This window comes from Scophthalmus maximus, chromosome 15 (genome assembly GCF_022379125.1).
Source record: "Scophthalmus maximus strain ysfricsl-2021 chromosome 15, ASM2237912v1, whole genome shotgun sequence".
NCBI lineage: Eukaryota > Metazoa > Chordata > Actinopteri > Pleuronectiformes > Scophthalmidae > Scophthalmus > Scophthalmus maximus.
Genome location: NC_061529.1, coordinates 18,883,311 through 18,899,663, shown reverse-complemented (window position 1 = coordinate 18,899,663; position 16,353 = coordinate 18,883,311). Strand labels below are relative to the sequence as shown.

Here is a 16,353-nt window from a genome sequence, read left to right as displayed (position 1 = left end):
TCAGAAAGCGTCTATTGGTGGAATAAACAGAAACATGCTTTTCATATGGGAGCGCTTAGACAAATTACGGCAGTGCTCACGGTTGAGAGGACTGAATGACCAAAAGCTTATTTTGAGGTAAATATCTGAGCATGCGATGGAGCTTACACAGATGCACGAGCTGAGGAAGAGGCAGAGCAGACGGATTCGCCCTTCACTTCAGAAACTCTTGACTTGCAGCTTTTTTCGAACCCTGGAGAGAAAGAGGATTTGGCACTTTCCCCATTGGATCAGGGCCCTTCCACATGTTGTGAATAGATTATTCTGAAGACAGTTTTTGGACGGCTACATCTGACGGTGTCGTTCACAAGCTCAGATATTTTGTCTTTGGAGTAATGTTTGTGTTGGGCTCTGGTTCATCTTATGTTTGCTCCACTGCAGAATCTCAGCATTGAATAGAATAAGTAGAGGTTCAAATTAGAGCCAGACCGATCTATCGGTTGGCTGATTTTATTGGCAGAAATTTGTCTATTTTTTAATTGAACGCAGAAAGCAGAAAAAGGTGCTTGGCGTAATGGTAAATACCTCAGATCTTCCCTGCAAATGGACAAACATCCTACCAACCTACACCCCCCCCCCCCCCACACACACACACAATATAAATAAATATCTGACTTTTATTGCTCCCTAAAATCTTTAAGCTCTATTTAAAATCTCATGCTAGAGAGTCTGAAAAGGAAAAAAAAAATGTTCCAGTGAGATGATTACTCATCCCATGACAGTTTGATTCATGTCTGCTATGATTGGACTGCTTCTACCTAACTGCCTCTACCTAACGGTGGTCATCTGGCCAAGCCATTGGTCCTCCACATCTGTTTTATTGATCCTGCAGCCGACATGCTGACACATTTGACCAGCCATCCAAGTATCTGTACAACCAGACCCTGCGCAGTCACTTGGTCTGGACACACTGCTTGTAAAGCAAGCAGAGTCGATGCAGGGAGGCAAGGACCTGAGCCACAGGGGAGGAAATCAAGAAAAATAGGAAATAACATAACATAGTGCGTTTCCATGGAAACGGGAGATGGGATTATTGTTATGAAAGCCTTTCCTGTGGAGGAGAATGAGACTGAATGGAGCCTCTGTTGCGGCAGCGACAGATCTGGGCCAGACGGAGGAGTAAACCACCTCCACGTGTCCTCGCGTCCATAATTGGGTCTTCCACTGTGTCTAGAGACTCCACAGTGCACACTCAGCTTACACTATTTGCGGAGGGACAGACTTGGAGCCGCCTTGTCTCAGGAATATAACATGAAAAATGTCTTAGCCAGAAAATCCTTAGCTGTAACTTGTCTCCCATGCTCTCTGCCGTTGCTTGGAATATTAAATAGAACATGTGATCAGATGTGTCCATCCCTTTCTCTTGTTTGTTGGATCACCTACTTCGGATGATACAAGTGGAGTTTAAAAAAACAGGCATATTACTCGATAAACTTGGTACCATTATATGCATATCATTTGGCCTTGACTCCTCCCAAAGACAAGACTGCAACTTTTGGTGTGTTTCCACACCTGCTGTCAACTTATTGGCAGATTTCTCAAATGTATAGCCTTTAGGCAACCAAAACTTAATTTTGCAACTGAATCATCAATGTAGCAATGCAAAAGAAATGGATTTTTGTTCTTGGTGTGTAACTTACAAAACAAATATTTAGTGAATAAACACTGCCAAATGCTCATCCTAAAATGAAGTCTGAAGAATAAACATGGTTCCAAGCGTGTCATAAACCATTTGAAAGCCTCCTGTGGCTCGTAGTGAACTCTGCGAACCCATGAAAACGAACCTGGTAGCAATCGCCACAGGTTTGGCCTCAATGAACAAACAACACATCAGAAGAGCTAATTGATTGTATCAATTAAACTACACATTTGCATCTGGCTGCAGAAATTCCCTGATAGTAAAACGCGCTGCAGTTCTGGGTTCTGTGTTTTTGGATCTGGGTGCAGCAGTGTCTTTCCACCAGCGTTTCAAGGCTTGCACGCACAGTTGATGTGTATTTATATATCTATAGAGGCCATGTGTGAAGTTTGGCGGCGCTTCAAGAACATTGACAGCTTTATTTTGTTACTCAAAGCAAAATTCTGTGCTTATAACATTTCATCATCTAATGTGGAGTTGCTCTCATACGGTAAATATGCAATTGAAAATGGATTCCGCTCAGGCACTTGGGCACATTTGTCAGTGGTGGCAGTTAAATCCAAATATAATTTTTTGTTTGTTTTCAGAAACCAAAGTGTGTGGTCTTTCTGGGACAACTAGACGAGGAAGTTAGGCATTTTTTAACTGATAGCAATGAACACATTGCTTTGACCATGGAAAGATTTGCATATTGCTGCATACATGAATGTGTTGTCACATTTGACACAAGGGTCTTACCACTTAACCACTGTATCTTTTTAACAGAGAAATGTAAACGCATAAGAAGACAAAAAGCAACATATTTCGAGGAACTGAGTGGAGGGTGTGCTGCGTAATACATAGAATTTAGGTGCAGTTGCTCAGTTTAGTTTGTAGTTGGGAAGAAGGAAAAGTGCCAAGCCTGACTCAGCATCTGTATGGCATCATTTGTTTGCATACAGCACATGTAGCAAATTAATCCTCTCCCCAGTGTTTCTCTTTTTACTAACAGGGAAGTCCTGGTCTTCTACCTATCTGCAGCAAGTTAAGAGGAGAGAGGCTATAAAGAAAAGCATATTTAGCCAACTTGGCACAACTGAATCTGATCCAGTGGGCCAACATCTGGCAAGCACTGTACTGGCAGACATCAGATTAATGTGTGTTCTCGCTGCCCTCTTTTTTCTATCTGTGTGGGAGCCTCGTTCGTTCATTCTCTGTCTCATTATTTGGGACAGTTTTAATCCTACCACTCCATGGTCAATGGTCCAGCTGTCCAGTGTCAGGCACTGCATCTGTGCATCACAACCTTGCATAGCCTCCACTTCGTGTACCTCTCAGTCACTGTTTTTAGTAGCATGTAAATGATGTTCTCAAAGCAGCGATGGTAAAATGATCCTTTCTCATTTGAAACATCAAACTTGTGTTTCCCGGAAAACTGGACTCTTCTAAACATAAATCCTGTACTAATGTTCCCTCCAGTGTGACTCTCCGGCCGGACGCAAATCAATGTGTTGCGTAACAGGAGGGAATGGAAATGTTCTCAAACCTCTGCGCCATTGGGAGCGAGTTTCCTCAGTGTTCACCCTGGGATGCACCCTCTTTCTTTTACCACCTCCCTCCTTCCCTTGGCCCACTGGATCAGCTCTCACTGTCCTTACTGTCCTTAGTGAAATTTACCTTGTGTCTAGTCAAACCTTATTTGGACCAAGGGAGAGGCAGTAGGTTAGCAACGGCTGCTGACTGACTAATCAAAGAGAGGATACTGTGACTCATCTGAACACAGCACAGTGGTGTGAGACCAGCCACCGTGTGCGTGTGTGTGTGTGTGTGTGTGTGTGTGTGTTTCTAAGATGATGTAAAGCGGCTAAATCCATTCTCACCATATCCTCAGAATAAGAAGTTGGTCTTGGTCCTGTTTCGATTGTGGTTCTTCTTTCCCAAATGGGAAAAACTTCAGAACTAGGCCTGGTGTAGTACGCTGACACACACACACACACACACTCACAGAGAGAGAAACTCACTGAATGTCGTTTGGGTCAATAATGGCAGCTACAGCTTCCTGTGGGTCCCCTGGAGGCCTCATATGACTTCCTGCCATCTTGCCTGTCTTTCCTCCGCCTTCCCGTCTCCACCAGAGACTGCTGCAGGATATTTGTATATGTTCAGTGTATGTCTGCGTGTTCGTGTCAGTGCTACGCCAGACTGACCCTCTCAGACGGTACTGTAATACTTCACATGAGTTGAAGACATTCATATCCTGTGTGGAAATGCCTCTTCATAGATGCAGCGTGTGTGATTCACGGACCACACACGTCTCCCACGTTCCCACAACATTCTCGTTCTCTGCGTTCAGTGAATGGCCTCACACGCCTTCTCGAAATCCTTACTGTCCTCTTTGAAATAATTTCCCCCTTAGGATTGTAGGTGCAAACATTTTTTTACGACCCATAGGTGTGTCAGGTCAGGTGACGTTGTATGAAGAGCAACAAAGTCTGCGTTGAGGTGGGGCCGAGGTGGATAAATGTGTCAAACTGAAAAACCACAACTTCAACACGCGAGTCGCAGTGTTCCATGATGATCAATTCTGATCTACAATCTTAGCTGCATGTTATTCTTGTCTTCATCAGATCTTTACACTGGCTTCCTGTTGATCATAGAATTGACTTCAAAATACTACTGTTGGTTTACAAAGCAGTGAATGGTTTAGGGGCCAAACTAAATTTCTGATCTTCTGCTCTGCTACAAGCCATCCAGACGTCCCAGATCGTCTGGGACTGGTCTGCTCTCTGTCCCCAGAGTCAGAACTAAACATGGAGAGGCAGCATTCAGTTTTTATGCTCCACATATGTCATACATATATCGAGTCTGAAGACTTTTTTATTGCCGCTGCCTTTCATTAAATACTGTCTGTGCATTTCTTGTACTGCACTGTAACTTTTAGCACCTGTCTTATTCTACTTTAAGATGTTTTTATTTTCTCTTTTTAATTTTTAATTCTTATATTTGAATTTGATCTGTTTCTGTGCTATACAAATAAACTTGCCTAGCCTTGCCTTGTAATCAGGACAACAATGGTCCTCTAACCTCACCATCTATTTCAACCCAAACCTTGATTTGTCTTGTTTTTGTGCCTAAACGTAACCAAACCGTGAGTTTTTTATTGTTACCATGGTGATGGAGGTCTGGTAGGCTGTCACTAGACCGTTCCTATGGGTTGCATGCGAGTGTAAAGACAAACCAGCTGTATGGTCGTTCAGGTGGGGTCTCACCATGCACTTAATCAGCTCCTGGAGGAGATGTGTTGTCTAAACAGTAGTAAAAAGCAGTAACATGTATTTTAGGTTTTCCATCATTTCTCTCCACTTCACTCCAATGTTTCATTGCTACTCAACACTCAACCCTTCCTATACAGTCTTTCCATATGGTGTAGATGAATATTTAAAATCCCCTACAGACATGTTGTGTCATCCTGTTATGTCATGCAAGTATATATGCATTTATATCAGCCATGATGATCTTTGCAAATGTGCTGAGATATCTTAATCACCATAATCCCTGACGGGTAATTCAGTCCATCATATATTTTTTAGTAATAGTCACACAGACGCACATCCGCAACAACCTTTTTAAATTTGTTACAATACTCGATAGGCAGGAACGGGCGAAATATGAAAGGACGGGTTCAGGGGCCTTACTGTAGGTGAGTTTCCCTTCTGGGGCAGCAGGTGTAACAATATTAGCTTTGGTTTATGTGAATTCCCAGCTGGAGCGTGCGGGTGGAGGAGGACGGGTACACATCAAGACGAAGGTTTAACACAGCAAAGTGGTTTTGTTTTGTTTTGGAAAACCGAGAGAGGGAGCTGCTGTTTTTTGGGGTGTTACTACGGTCATGAGGACAGGCCATGTGATGCGGATGTGGTATTGGAGCACATTTTGATGTCGTGGGGGCGAGAGAACTGAAGGTGGAAGAAAATGCTGGGATGTTGCATAACTGGAAAGTGAAAAGTGCTCTGGCTGGCATGAGAGGGAAAATTCCTCCACCCACCCGATGTCCTCGTCCTCGACTTTTCTCTCTTTTTCCCCTTTCTCTCTGATTCGAAGGCAAACTGGTGCCTCTTCCACCTCAACATAACTCAATGAAACATGCAGCTCTCATTTTAAAATCTCAACATGCATTAGCCTGCAGTCCACCCTGCCACTCCTTTCCTGTTTTCCCTTTCTTGCTCTTGTACTTGATTGTGACATTATCCTATTCATACAGCTTACAGTGTCATCATTTATCCATTTCTAAACTGGAATTCTTAAGAAAAGGAAGAAGAAAGACGTCCCAAATCCTCATTTCATTGCTGATGTATATTGCCTTCTCGCATAACTCCCCCACCATATAAGACCTCAAATTGAGAGGCTTGAGGAGTAGTTGGGGGGGAAAATACATGATGCAAAGAGATCAGCTTCTGGGCTCAGCTCCCATCTGGTTCAGATCCAAAGGGGCTCTATCTCACTGATATCCCCCACCAGCTCTCAGTATCAGCTCCTCCAAACAGCGGCAGCTTATACGGGAGGGCTTTGACCCAGCGAGCAGGCGACAGGCCAGAGACGAGCCAGCTTCTGGGCCTCCGTTTCCCAAGCTCATGGATGTGGAGATTGAGGTCCAAGCGAAAGATGGAAGTGCAGAGAGTCAGAGGGGCGACGTTCGGGTGGCACGTGACGGCTGGTTTCCTGCTCGACAGTCAGTACCGTACATGTCACATACAACAGCAGCATGCATTTATTGTAGCAGATAATGTAAATAAATCCCGGATAATCAGCTCTCAGCAAGAGTCACAAATAATCGGGGAAAAAAATGCTCTTGAGATGAACAGCTGTTTAATCAAAGAGTCCAGAGCTTTATTGTGGTTTCTGTCTGCATTAGCTCCCTTGAAGTTCACACCCTTGGGACCTTTCCCCATCCCCCCCCCCAAACCACTGTAAAGCTGCTGCTTATTGTCCCATTGAAAGGACTGAGTGAGAGATGATGTCATTCTTCATAGTTTAGTGTCAGATACTTGGAATGTGGGCCACCTCAGCCCACCCTGTCCAGCTGAATGCCTGAAAACAAATCCTGTGAATCTACTGGCTGGCTTCAAGGGGCCCCAGCTCTGGCACCGGTAGCCATCTTCACTCTGGGGGGCCCCCGGGGGCCCCAGCACTTCTGGCTGACGTAATGGTAGCAAAACCATTATGATGAGATTAGTGTGAGTGTGTAAACAAAGCCCGGGTGCTATAGCATCGCACCCCCTCCTCTATTTTTTTTTTGTGTGTGCATATCCATTTCCAGAACCCCATAGCTTATATTCTCTGCTTTTATTCAACACCTTCCTCTTTTTCTACCAATGCACCTCTCTTTTCCAAGACTTTACTTTTACTCTCTGGCACACAGAGACTTGTTTCCTGGGTTCATATGCATTTGAAAAGGTGCTGGAGGCTCCTTGTACCAAGCTGAAGAATTGAGAGGAGCAGCAGGGTGAATATCAAAACACTCCTCTGTCGTCTGTGGCGACCAGTTCTTAGTTAGGCAGCGGGAAGGTTGGACAATCTAATGGCACTGTGTAAACTTCAATCCCCCAGTCACCTGTAGTCATTTCTTCTCTGTATTGCTGTGGTGTTAAGAAAACACAACATGGATCATGTGCCCTTTTAATGGTTTGATTATATTATTTTCTCTCATAATCATTACTTCATGGTGCTTGGCTATTTTTGTTTTTTTCCCATCAAATTGAATGAATGGTTTAAAAATGATGATTTATGCTGTGTGGATAAAACAACCTCCCCTGTCGTTGCAGGATGAACTGGACCTGACGGATAAGAACAGGGAGGCCATGTTCGCTCTGGCCGATGAGAAGAAATGGCAAATCTACTGCAGCAAGAAGAAGGTGAGTCGGCCTCGGCTGTAATTTACCGCGCGTCAGCCCCAATCTCTGGCTGGCCCTCTGTTGATTGGCTGCCTGAACCCACAAGTTCTGAGCTAAACTGTCGGCGGTGAATGTTATTGAAGGGCAGCCTCCCACCAGAACCCATTTTGCAAGTCTTTAATACAATAGATACACGCAAACAACACGGAGCGCACAAATATACTCCTGTTTCTTGTTTCCAAGCCCCCAATTACAAGATCTCCCTCCCCACATTGGAGAATGCAATTTCCTTGCGCTGCTTAAGGATTGTCAACATACCATGGGAGGACTAGAACATTCTGGTTAGCCCTCTCTTTCACCCCTCTCCCCTCGCCAAAACGTCTCTCTTGCTCTTTGTGCCCTTTGGCGTGTCGCTCCACAACAACTCTGGTCTCTGGTCTTTGTGGTCAAATATCCACCAGGAAATGATATTGTGCTTGGAGAAGAAGGGGAATTGCGCCCCCCCCTCTCTCTCTCCCCCTCCCGCTGCATAGCAAATTTAACAAATAGTCATAAACCCTCCCTTGTGTCTCTTTGATAATTTGTTTATTGGCTGAGGGTTTTGTTTTGGAAGTGGGACGAGTATCTAACCCTAACCCACCTTCCACTATCCAAGGCATGCGGGCTCAGATTAGCTGATGGGATATGCTCTGACAAAGGAGTTAGCCCACACAGTTTCTTGCGCGTGCGCGTGTGTGCACACACCTGCATGTGTAATAGGTTGTACTTGCATTCAAGCCAGTATTGAGTTACTAGGAAAAAGAAGAGCTGTGGAGTTGTGGTGTGTTTAGATGGATGTCAAGGCGAGGATGGAAGCTGGAGCACCACAGCAGTTTACATTGAAATTTAATACGGGTCAAAAATAATACAGGAGGGAGATATAGTCTTTCTTTTAATACACTATGATAACCATTGGGCTTGCAATGTGCTATGCCCCGTGAATACAATGCTTAGTGTCAAAGGGAATTGAATTGTTGGCAGAACGTGCATTTGCACATGTGAACCCACATAAAAGACCCGAGTTCAGCCATACTCCAATGTCACTTATTGAATATCTCACTAAACCAACCACAGACATTATAATGAGGACTCTTTGTGCTGTAGTCGAAGGTAGCGGAAACAAAATTTTGGCAACAGCCTGGGCATATGGGGAACCGAAATGGGTGTAGTGTGCACCTAAGCTGGGTTCAGGGGTAGGATATATTTGTTGTTCCTCCCCCAACTCTTAGTCAAAAATCATTTCCTCTAAGACTGAGGTGAAGAAAAAAAAAGAATGTTCCTAGGCCAGGAAATGGAGAGCAAAACAGGGGTAATAGTGCACAGAGGAAAGCCTGAGGAAAAACTAAACAAACCCCTCATTCATGGATAAATATAATAGAGGCTGAGGAAAAAAACAACTGCAATACTACTGCAATATCCAATAATAATCTGCATGTCTGTGTGTGAATGTGCAGATAGGATGGCATGACTACTGCCCGCAAATGCAAATACCCACACAGACATGAGCAACCATATACTTAATGAAAGTGTGCACTGGTTACTCAGACAGACAGACACACACACACACAGTACTCGCTCGTGTTCCTGAGAATTACAGCATGACAGTGATTTGAATGGAGAGCAGAGGACAGCCGAATTTCCCTCGGCCGTTCCTGTCGGCGACAAACACTGGTTCCCTTGTTTCCTCCAGCCGAGCGACTGCTGTTATGGTTAGATAACACTTGGAGGGTGCCACTGAAGGCACGACAAAGGGACAAACTAACTTTTTGTTCACCTGCAAAACAAACTGGCCAACGCGTTTACCTCAAACCACTAAACCATTGCCAAGTCACTTTAGCCGCTGTCCAGTGATTTTTGACCCAAAGTGAAGGACTGAACACTTTTTGAGCTGTTTGACCTTTTTTTTGGATAACTTGTTGACTTTATTAAAGTAATTTTGCCTATATTTAATCAAATTTGATGTACTTGTATGATTCTTGCACCTTTTGGGTAATATCTTCATGGTTGAGTGCACTTGTTGTAAGTCACTTTGGACAAAAGTGTAATGTAGTGGACCTTAAAATGCCCCCATTCACAATTTGGCTTTTCAAACACACTTCTCTCTAGAACTGTAATACCCGAAATGGCTTCTGAGCTTTTTGATATAAGCTTAGAAACTGTGAAAGCAGAATCATGTTTTAAACTATTAAGGGGCAAAATATCTCCAAAACAAGCTGACGGACACAAAACCCAGAGTTGAGTTTAGGGCCACCTGATAAATATAACATAGTCTGCTCTATTTTGTATCTCTTCGAAGTTCTGAGAAAGATTTCTGGGTCTTTAGTTTGCAAGTTGTCGACTTTAATCTCAAGCTCCTTGCTAATTTTGTCGCTCTGCTGTTCTTTTCTGGACAAGTAGGGCACAGTGTTTTTATCGGAGCTTGGTTGCTGAAAAAGCCTTCCCGCTGCTGCTTGAAACAAGGTTGACGACAGGTCGGACAGAATCGCACATTAAATGTGTCTATCAAGCCGAAACGACAAGATACGACAGGCTGATTCAAGTCCTGCGGGGCCGCTAACTGCCGATTTAATAATACATTCATAATCTCAATAGACTATGACAAAATTTGATTCAATGGGGCTGGAATTTTCTAGATTATAGATAGACTACCCTTCGTCCCACTTGCTTGAATAGTGCCTTATACCAAAATGAATTACCGTAACAAACATAATGCAAAATTAACATTATGTTCAGCAGATCATCATCATCACCAGCATTGCTTGCCAATTTACAGACAGATTATCTCTTTATTTTCCCCCAGCACCTTCTATATTTCAGTAGTCATTGGAAAATTCTGTCTCTCACACAGCTGCCTCAGGGCCTTTTCCACAGGCCGCCGTCCAGTTTAATCCTCTGTTATAACACCCGACAGTGTCGGCTGTAATACCCTCTACTCTAGTGTAATATCTCACTGCTGTTTTATTGACAGCTTTACTTTGAAAAGATGGATTTCTTTAGCATCTAACGTCATGTTGCCAAAACCATTGCCTCTTTGAATTAATCTCAGCACAGGTCTGCTCCAATTACACATCATTGACAAATGTGCTGTTCACATTTTCTTGCTGTTTGTCTAATATGAATCTGACTCTGCTAAATGTGTCATCTTTGTTTGCTGATTTTTGAACGTAGCGACTTGACAGTCTGCAGTGTGATATTATTTTTAACATGAGTTTTTTTATTTAGTTCTGACAAAGTGGAATAGGCAGCCTCGCATGGCAATTTTTGGGGTATTGATTATGCTAATGATCAAATCCCACAATTGTTTATTTAATCAGTCAGTGATTTAAGCTTGATTTAGAACAGAACATATGAATAACTAACATCAAACATCTGCTTCAACTATAGCGCATAACTGTAACTAAATATAGTTTGTTTATTAGAAACTGGTCTTCTCATGGTGTGTTGTCCATATCAGTCAGCTGTAATGTAGGGGAATTAGCATGAGTATGGTCTCTGTGTACCTTGACTAACGAGAACATCTTGTGGAGGCCTTCTGACTATACAGTACATAAACCAATCGTATCTGCACCTCTGATCTCAGCCACCCACCCAGTCAGCCACAGCCAGCTGTGTTGGCTGTGTGTCTGAGTGTGAGTGTGAGTGTGAGTGTGTGTGTGTGAGTGTGTGTGTGTGTGTGTGTGTGTGTGACTTTAGTGGACTTTATTCTTAGTAAGCGTGAGAATGTAGTGAAGGTTGTATTCAGTACATGTGCAGTGTACAAGTTAAATAGAGATAGGCATGAGTAAATCTGTGTTCTCACCTCCCTGCTGTGAGTGATGGTGGTTTTGTGTGTGTGTGTGTGTCTACTTGTTTTTGTGAGCGTGACCCTTCTCCAGCAACCCCCAGGTAGAGAACACGATGTAACATCTAATAACCTGATAATCGCTCAGTGCCGGGAGCCGAACAGGGTCTCGTGACTCACATTTGTAGCACTCCACTGACCACACACACACACTCACACACACACACACACACACACACACACACACACACACACAGACACACACACACAGACACACACACACAGTGTGAGAGTGTTTTTAGCCCATGATCACAAAATATGGTCCTTTATCAGTGTCAAAACATTGATAAAAAAAGCGCAGATCCGTTATCTAATGTTTGCAATGAGGATTTTAAGGATTTTACTGTCTGTGTACAGTTTGCTCCCCCAAATCATCTGACCACACGTTAACGTCATAAGCTGCAAGTGGAATGTCGTCGCTTAACACGAGCTGGCTGATGGTATATGTGCACCCACACATCTCCCCCTCCCTAAGTGGCAAAAGCATATTTCTTCAATTATTAGCCACGCGCTTTATCCCCATCACCTAAACTGATGTGACCCCAGGCAAAGATTTCTGCCTGAGCGTGTGCTCAAACTTGTGTAATGTTAGCTACCTGTAAGAGATGGCAAGCATTACATAATCTTCCAGAATTCAATATCCTGTCCATTTCCTGCCTCGCTAGGTGAGACTTTATATCCCGGCTTCCATAGATAAATATTCCCTGCAGAGGGATTGGCTTTTTGGAATGTTGGACAATCCCCCTTGTTGCACAGACGGGAATATTGTGGTGACAGCTGGAGCGCAGAATATGGCGAAAATACTGACTTAAATGACAGCTAATGCACCCCAATGGCTTGCTGCAAAATCCTGCTGTAGTTGCCCATGTGCTTCTTTCTCAACTGTACACAACAGCTACAATGTGAAGAATTATAAATGTGTACATGGAATATTTCGCAGCATTTATACTCATTGTTTCTGGACAAATTATACGTGTTCAAGTGTTTCACCTTAGAGTCAGATGAGCTCATTTCTGCGTGAAGATTTGATTTGAGTACATCTTGTCTAAGAGATCGTCTAGGTTTCATCTTGTATAAATCTGAGTCTCTGTGTTAGAATATTTAGTTATCTCCAGTACTCTAAGTTCTCCGAGATACCCAGAACACCCGCCAAGTACGCCTTGCATGAAGCTAACTGATAAATATAAAATCACAACTTTACCTAATCCAGTTTGATGTCTTCCAAAATCTTATACAACCAAAGAGTCCAAGGCAAAATTAACATTTAATAACTTATCAGAATAGTTCCAGATTATGTTTATGTCAATAGACTAATCAGTTAATTGATTATCAATTTCAATTCTACAGTTTGGAATAAGAAGAAGCCCAGAGAAATCTTCCTTGTCGATCTGCAAATTAACCTCTATGTTCTATTGAAGAAGTGACTACAGCACATTCAGGTCTTTTTCAGCAGACCTTTTTCATTTCTTGCCAAAGACAAATTCTTCGAAATGGCCTTTTTTCCCTTTAAATACAGGCTTTTGCAGTCTTCTCCTTTGTTCATGAAGTAGTCTTTGAATCATTCCGCATTGTGCTGCCTGCCTTTGCTGTCATGATTTTGGACGGCTCATGAAAGTCCCCACATCGCAGCCAGGGTCCCCCCGGGCCTCTCTGAGCACATGGGAACCGAGTGTTTGAAGCCCGATGAGAAACCCCAATTGCCAGAGAAACTGGAAACCCTGTGGAAACATTTCGCTGATAGCCAATGTATAGATTATGGGCCTGTCTGAGACGCAGAAGAGTTGAACTGCACTTGGAGGAGGGCTGGGGCCAAGTCGGCTGCCAAAGTCTAGAGAGACTGGAAAACGTGAAAGTGAAATGTGCTGACGTGCAGAACATGCTAATATGGCTGTAAGTGTGCGCTATCGGGGTCATGAAAAAGCATATGTTGATGTTAGAAGGGACATGGAGAACTTTTCTCTTATACTCTTACTTATGTTTAAATGTGTAATTGAGAGAAAGTTTTATAGGAAAATAAGTAAAACCCTCCCATGGCCTTTTCGAAAATGTTAAGTGTATCTGCAAATGGATGGATGATTTAGGCTTTCTACCCCCGGTTGCTCCTGAAACCGTGACTTGAAATGTACTCGGTACGTGTATAGGATTCTTTAAGTCCGTGAGCTCTCTTATTGTTGTCAGTGAAAACATTTGAGGAAGTCGGAAATCTTTGAGACGGCTTGTTACATGACAGCGGGGGCGCCGAAATATGTAATTTCATCTGCTATTCGAACAGGTGCCCTTGCAAATGTGACTCTCTGCCAAAGACACGGGGAAATATTCTTGAACTCTGGATTTAGTCAGGTATTTGGGCCTGAACAGAAACGATATATGCCTCAACAGATGCTTGTAACGAGAGAAGCACCTTAAAGAAATATAGCTGATACACTGTTGAGGATTCCTGTCCTCGTGTAAATCATATTTAATGTCACCAGGCATGAGGAATTTACAGGGTAGTGTAAGTGTGTAATTGCTGTAATAGAATGATGGGCTTGACCCTAAACTGTCGCAGTGGAGCACGCGACGGGAATGTTTTCACCCAGAAAAAAGCGGTGGAGCTCTCGGCCCTTTCGTTCAAATGCGTGTGCTGCTCGTACAGCACAAACTCTCCATCCACATTCAAAGTCTGCTGTATTACACTTTTCATCCAATACAGGCTCCACTCTGTGGAGTCTGGCTTCTTATCAGGAGATTTTTAATACCAGTCATCAAATGTGATTAACTCCCAGAAAGGTTTGATCAAGCAAACGGCGCACGAGAACAAACTCGGCATCACTTCAGCTCCTGGAAATTCCATTTGAAGGGCAAATATTCAGGAAGTGTGCAGACTGATGTGACTGCAGTCGGACCCCAAAAACAAACCTCATGTTGTTTTTCATTTGCCCCTAAACGAGAAGATAATTACAGTACTTTACTTTCGACTCGTGAAAAACTGCCAGTGTAAATGTTGCATTGGACTTGACATGTTTTTTGAGGGCGGCTGTAATTTGGCTGAAGGGCCAGAGAGAGGCAGTTAAATTGTTAATCTCAGCGTCAGGATCTGTCTGGCATTGTGTCCTGTGTGTCTCAGCAGCAAGGTGGAAAACAAAGGCTGAGTAGTACAGTGAGTTCTATTGTTTTTGTTTCAGTTTAGCCATATAGCTTGAGCTCAAATTCTGGCACAGGGTGCTGCAGATCAGAAACAATGGTCATTAGGAGGACTGAAATCCACATTGACCAACCCAACAATTAGTGAAGCTTCTTGAGTGAATAGTGCTGTTTCCACAGTGCACTTTTGAATGTGACGTTCATTTGGTTACTGCCGATAATACAAGGATTTTGTGTCTGGGCACAATCACAGAGTTTATTGGGTTTAATCAACAGAAAAGGTCATTCGCTTTTGGCTGTGTTTTAGAAAAGACGTTTTAGAAAAGAATGGGATTGGGTGGCATGAAATATTGAAGAGGAATTGATGAGCTCTAGCTCCTTGAAGAGCTTAATTTCCCCCTGATGGCTGCAGTGCACTGTAATTTAATGACATACCCAAGAAAAATCTGTCAATGGAACCGCATAAGTATAACTTTTATAATACACTTATTATTCTAATCAGATGCGCTGCCAGTGAATGCTTGTTTCTTTTTTATTATGGCTTTATATAAAGTCACTTCAGTGGACGGATCCAGCTCAGTCAAGCCATCTACTTTTACAGCTTTACGTCGGTTTTACTAGCTTCATGTAGGAAGAGGATCTGAGCATCTCGAATGTCTCGAGTGTCTGTGATGTGGCTTTCACACTCAATAAATGACATACCAAGAAGAAAACAAAGTCTTCTGGACCCTGAAGTCAGCCGGGGCCCTGCGTTCCCCAAAATTTATAGAAGAAAAGGTTTTAAAAAATACTCCTAATTTCTGGATTAGAAGTGACATGTTTGACTCACTGCATGTTGAGATTTGAAATACACTTAAAGCATTGGCAATACATTTCTCTTCTACCTTACAAAACCAGATTTGCATGAATTTGACATACTGTGACTTTCAAACTCTGGCTGACATGCACTAAGTAACAAGAGCAACAAGAACGCTCCACCAGCGCTCTAAGCTAAACAAGACCAGATGTGAACGAGGGACATGGTCTCTGTATTCCCTTGTGCCTTGGTTGCTCGTGGCGTCACGCTTCCTCGGATTGTTCAGGACCAACTGATCTCAGACAGAGCTATTTGAAAAGGATTGTGGAGTGCGCTTTGTTCCTCAAGGCAGTCTTTCTTCTATATTTTAATAATAACAATAAAAGCTAAGAAAGGTGAACAGTCTGAGATGTCGTGATCCAGGTATTACTGGCTGCACTGGCTAATCCATTTGGTCGTCGTGTGAATATTGAGCTGTGGAGCTAAGACAGAAAGCAGAGGGATGAAGCTATAGGAAAGTGAAAAGGTATGAAAACAAAGTATCTCCTGTGCAGAACAGCCACACTAACCCATAGAGGCTGCAGTATTCATCTAAGTTGACGAGCGCATTGGATATAATGAATATGAAAAACAGACGGTTCAAAATGGAAAGGCTTGGCCACCTGAACAAAACACATGTCAGAAGTCAGGAACTTGGCCCATTTTGCCTTTTGCACAAGAAATTGTAGTTAAAATGTGACAGGGTTACGAGAAACATTTTGGATATCTTGTCATGGCTTAAAATCCCAATTAGGTGGTACGGAAAAAGGTCAGGGTAGCTTCATAATCATCTTCTGGGCAAGACACTCGTTCCACACCTCCGAAAGGCCGTCCATGTCAAATGTATTCAGGCATTCAGATACTGTAGGTGTGGTGTTGTGCTCACGGACGACTGCTTCTCCCAGTTCGGAACACAATTTGCCAATTAAAGTTTACCTGGCAGAATTGGGACATTGTCTCGTCACAT

At 43.1% G+C, this 16,353-nt stretch overlaps 1 protein-coding gene across 3 annotated transcripts in view; it reads left to right on the top strand.

Annotated features, from left to right (window-relative positions):
* The window catches only part of daam2 (dishevelled associated activator of morphogenesis 2), a 93,778-nt gene that overhangs the window by 37,999 nt on the left and 39,426 nt on the right, over positions 1-16,353 (top strand). For all 3 annotated transcript variants that reach the window (XM_035610311.2, XM_047337758.1, XM_035610310.2), the window contains exon 3: positions 7,480-7,569. In XM_035610311.2, the coding sequence (XP_035466204.1) occupies positions 7,480-7,569 (90 nt within the window). The remainder of the gene's footprint in view (positions 1-7,479; positions 7,570-16,353) is intronic.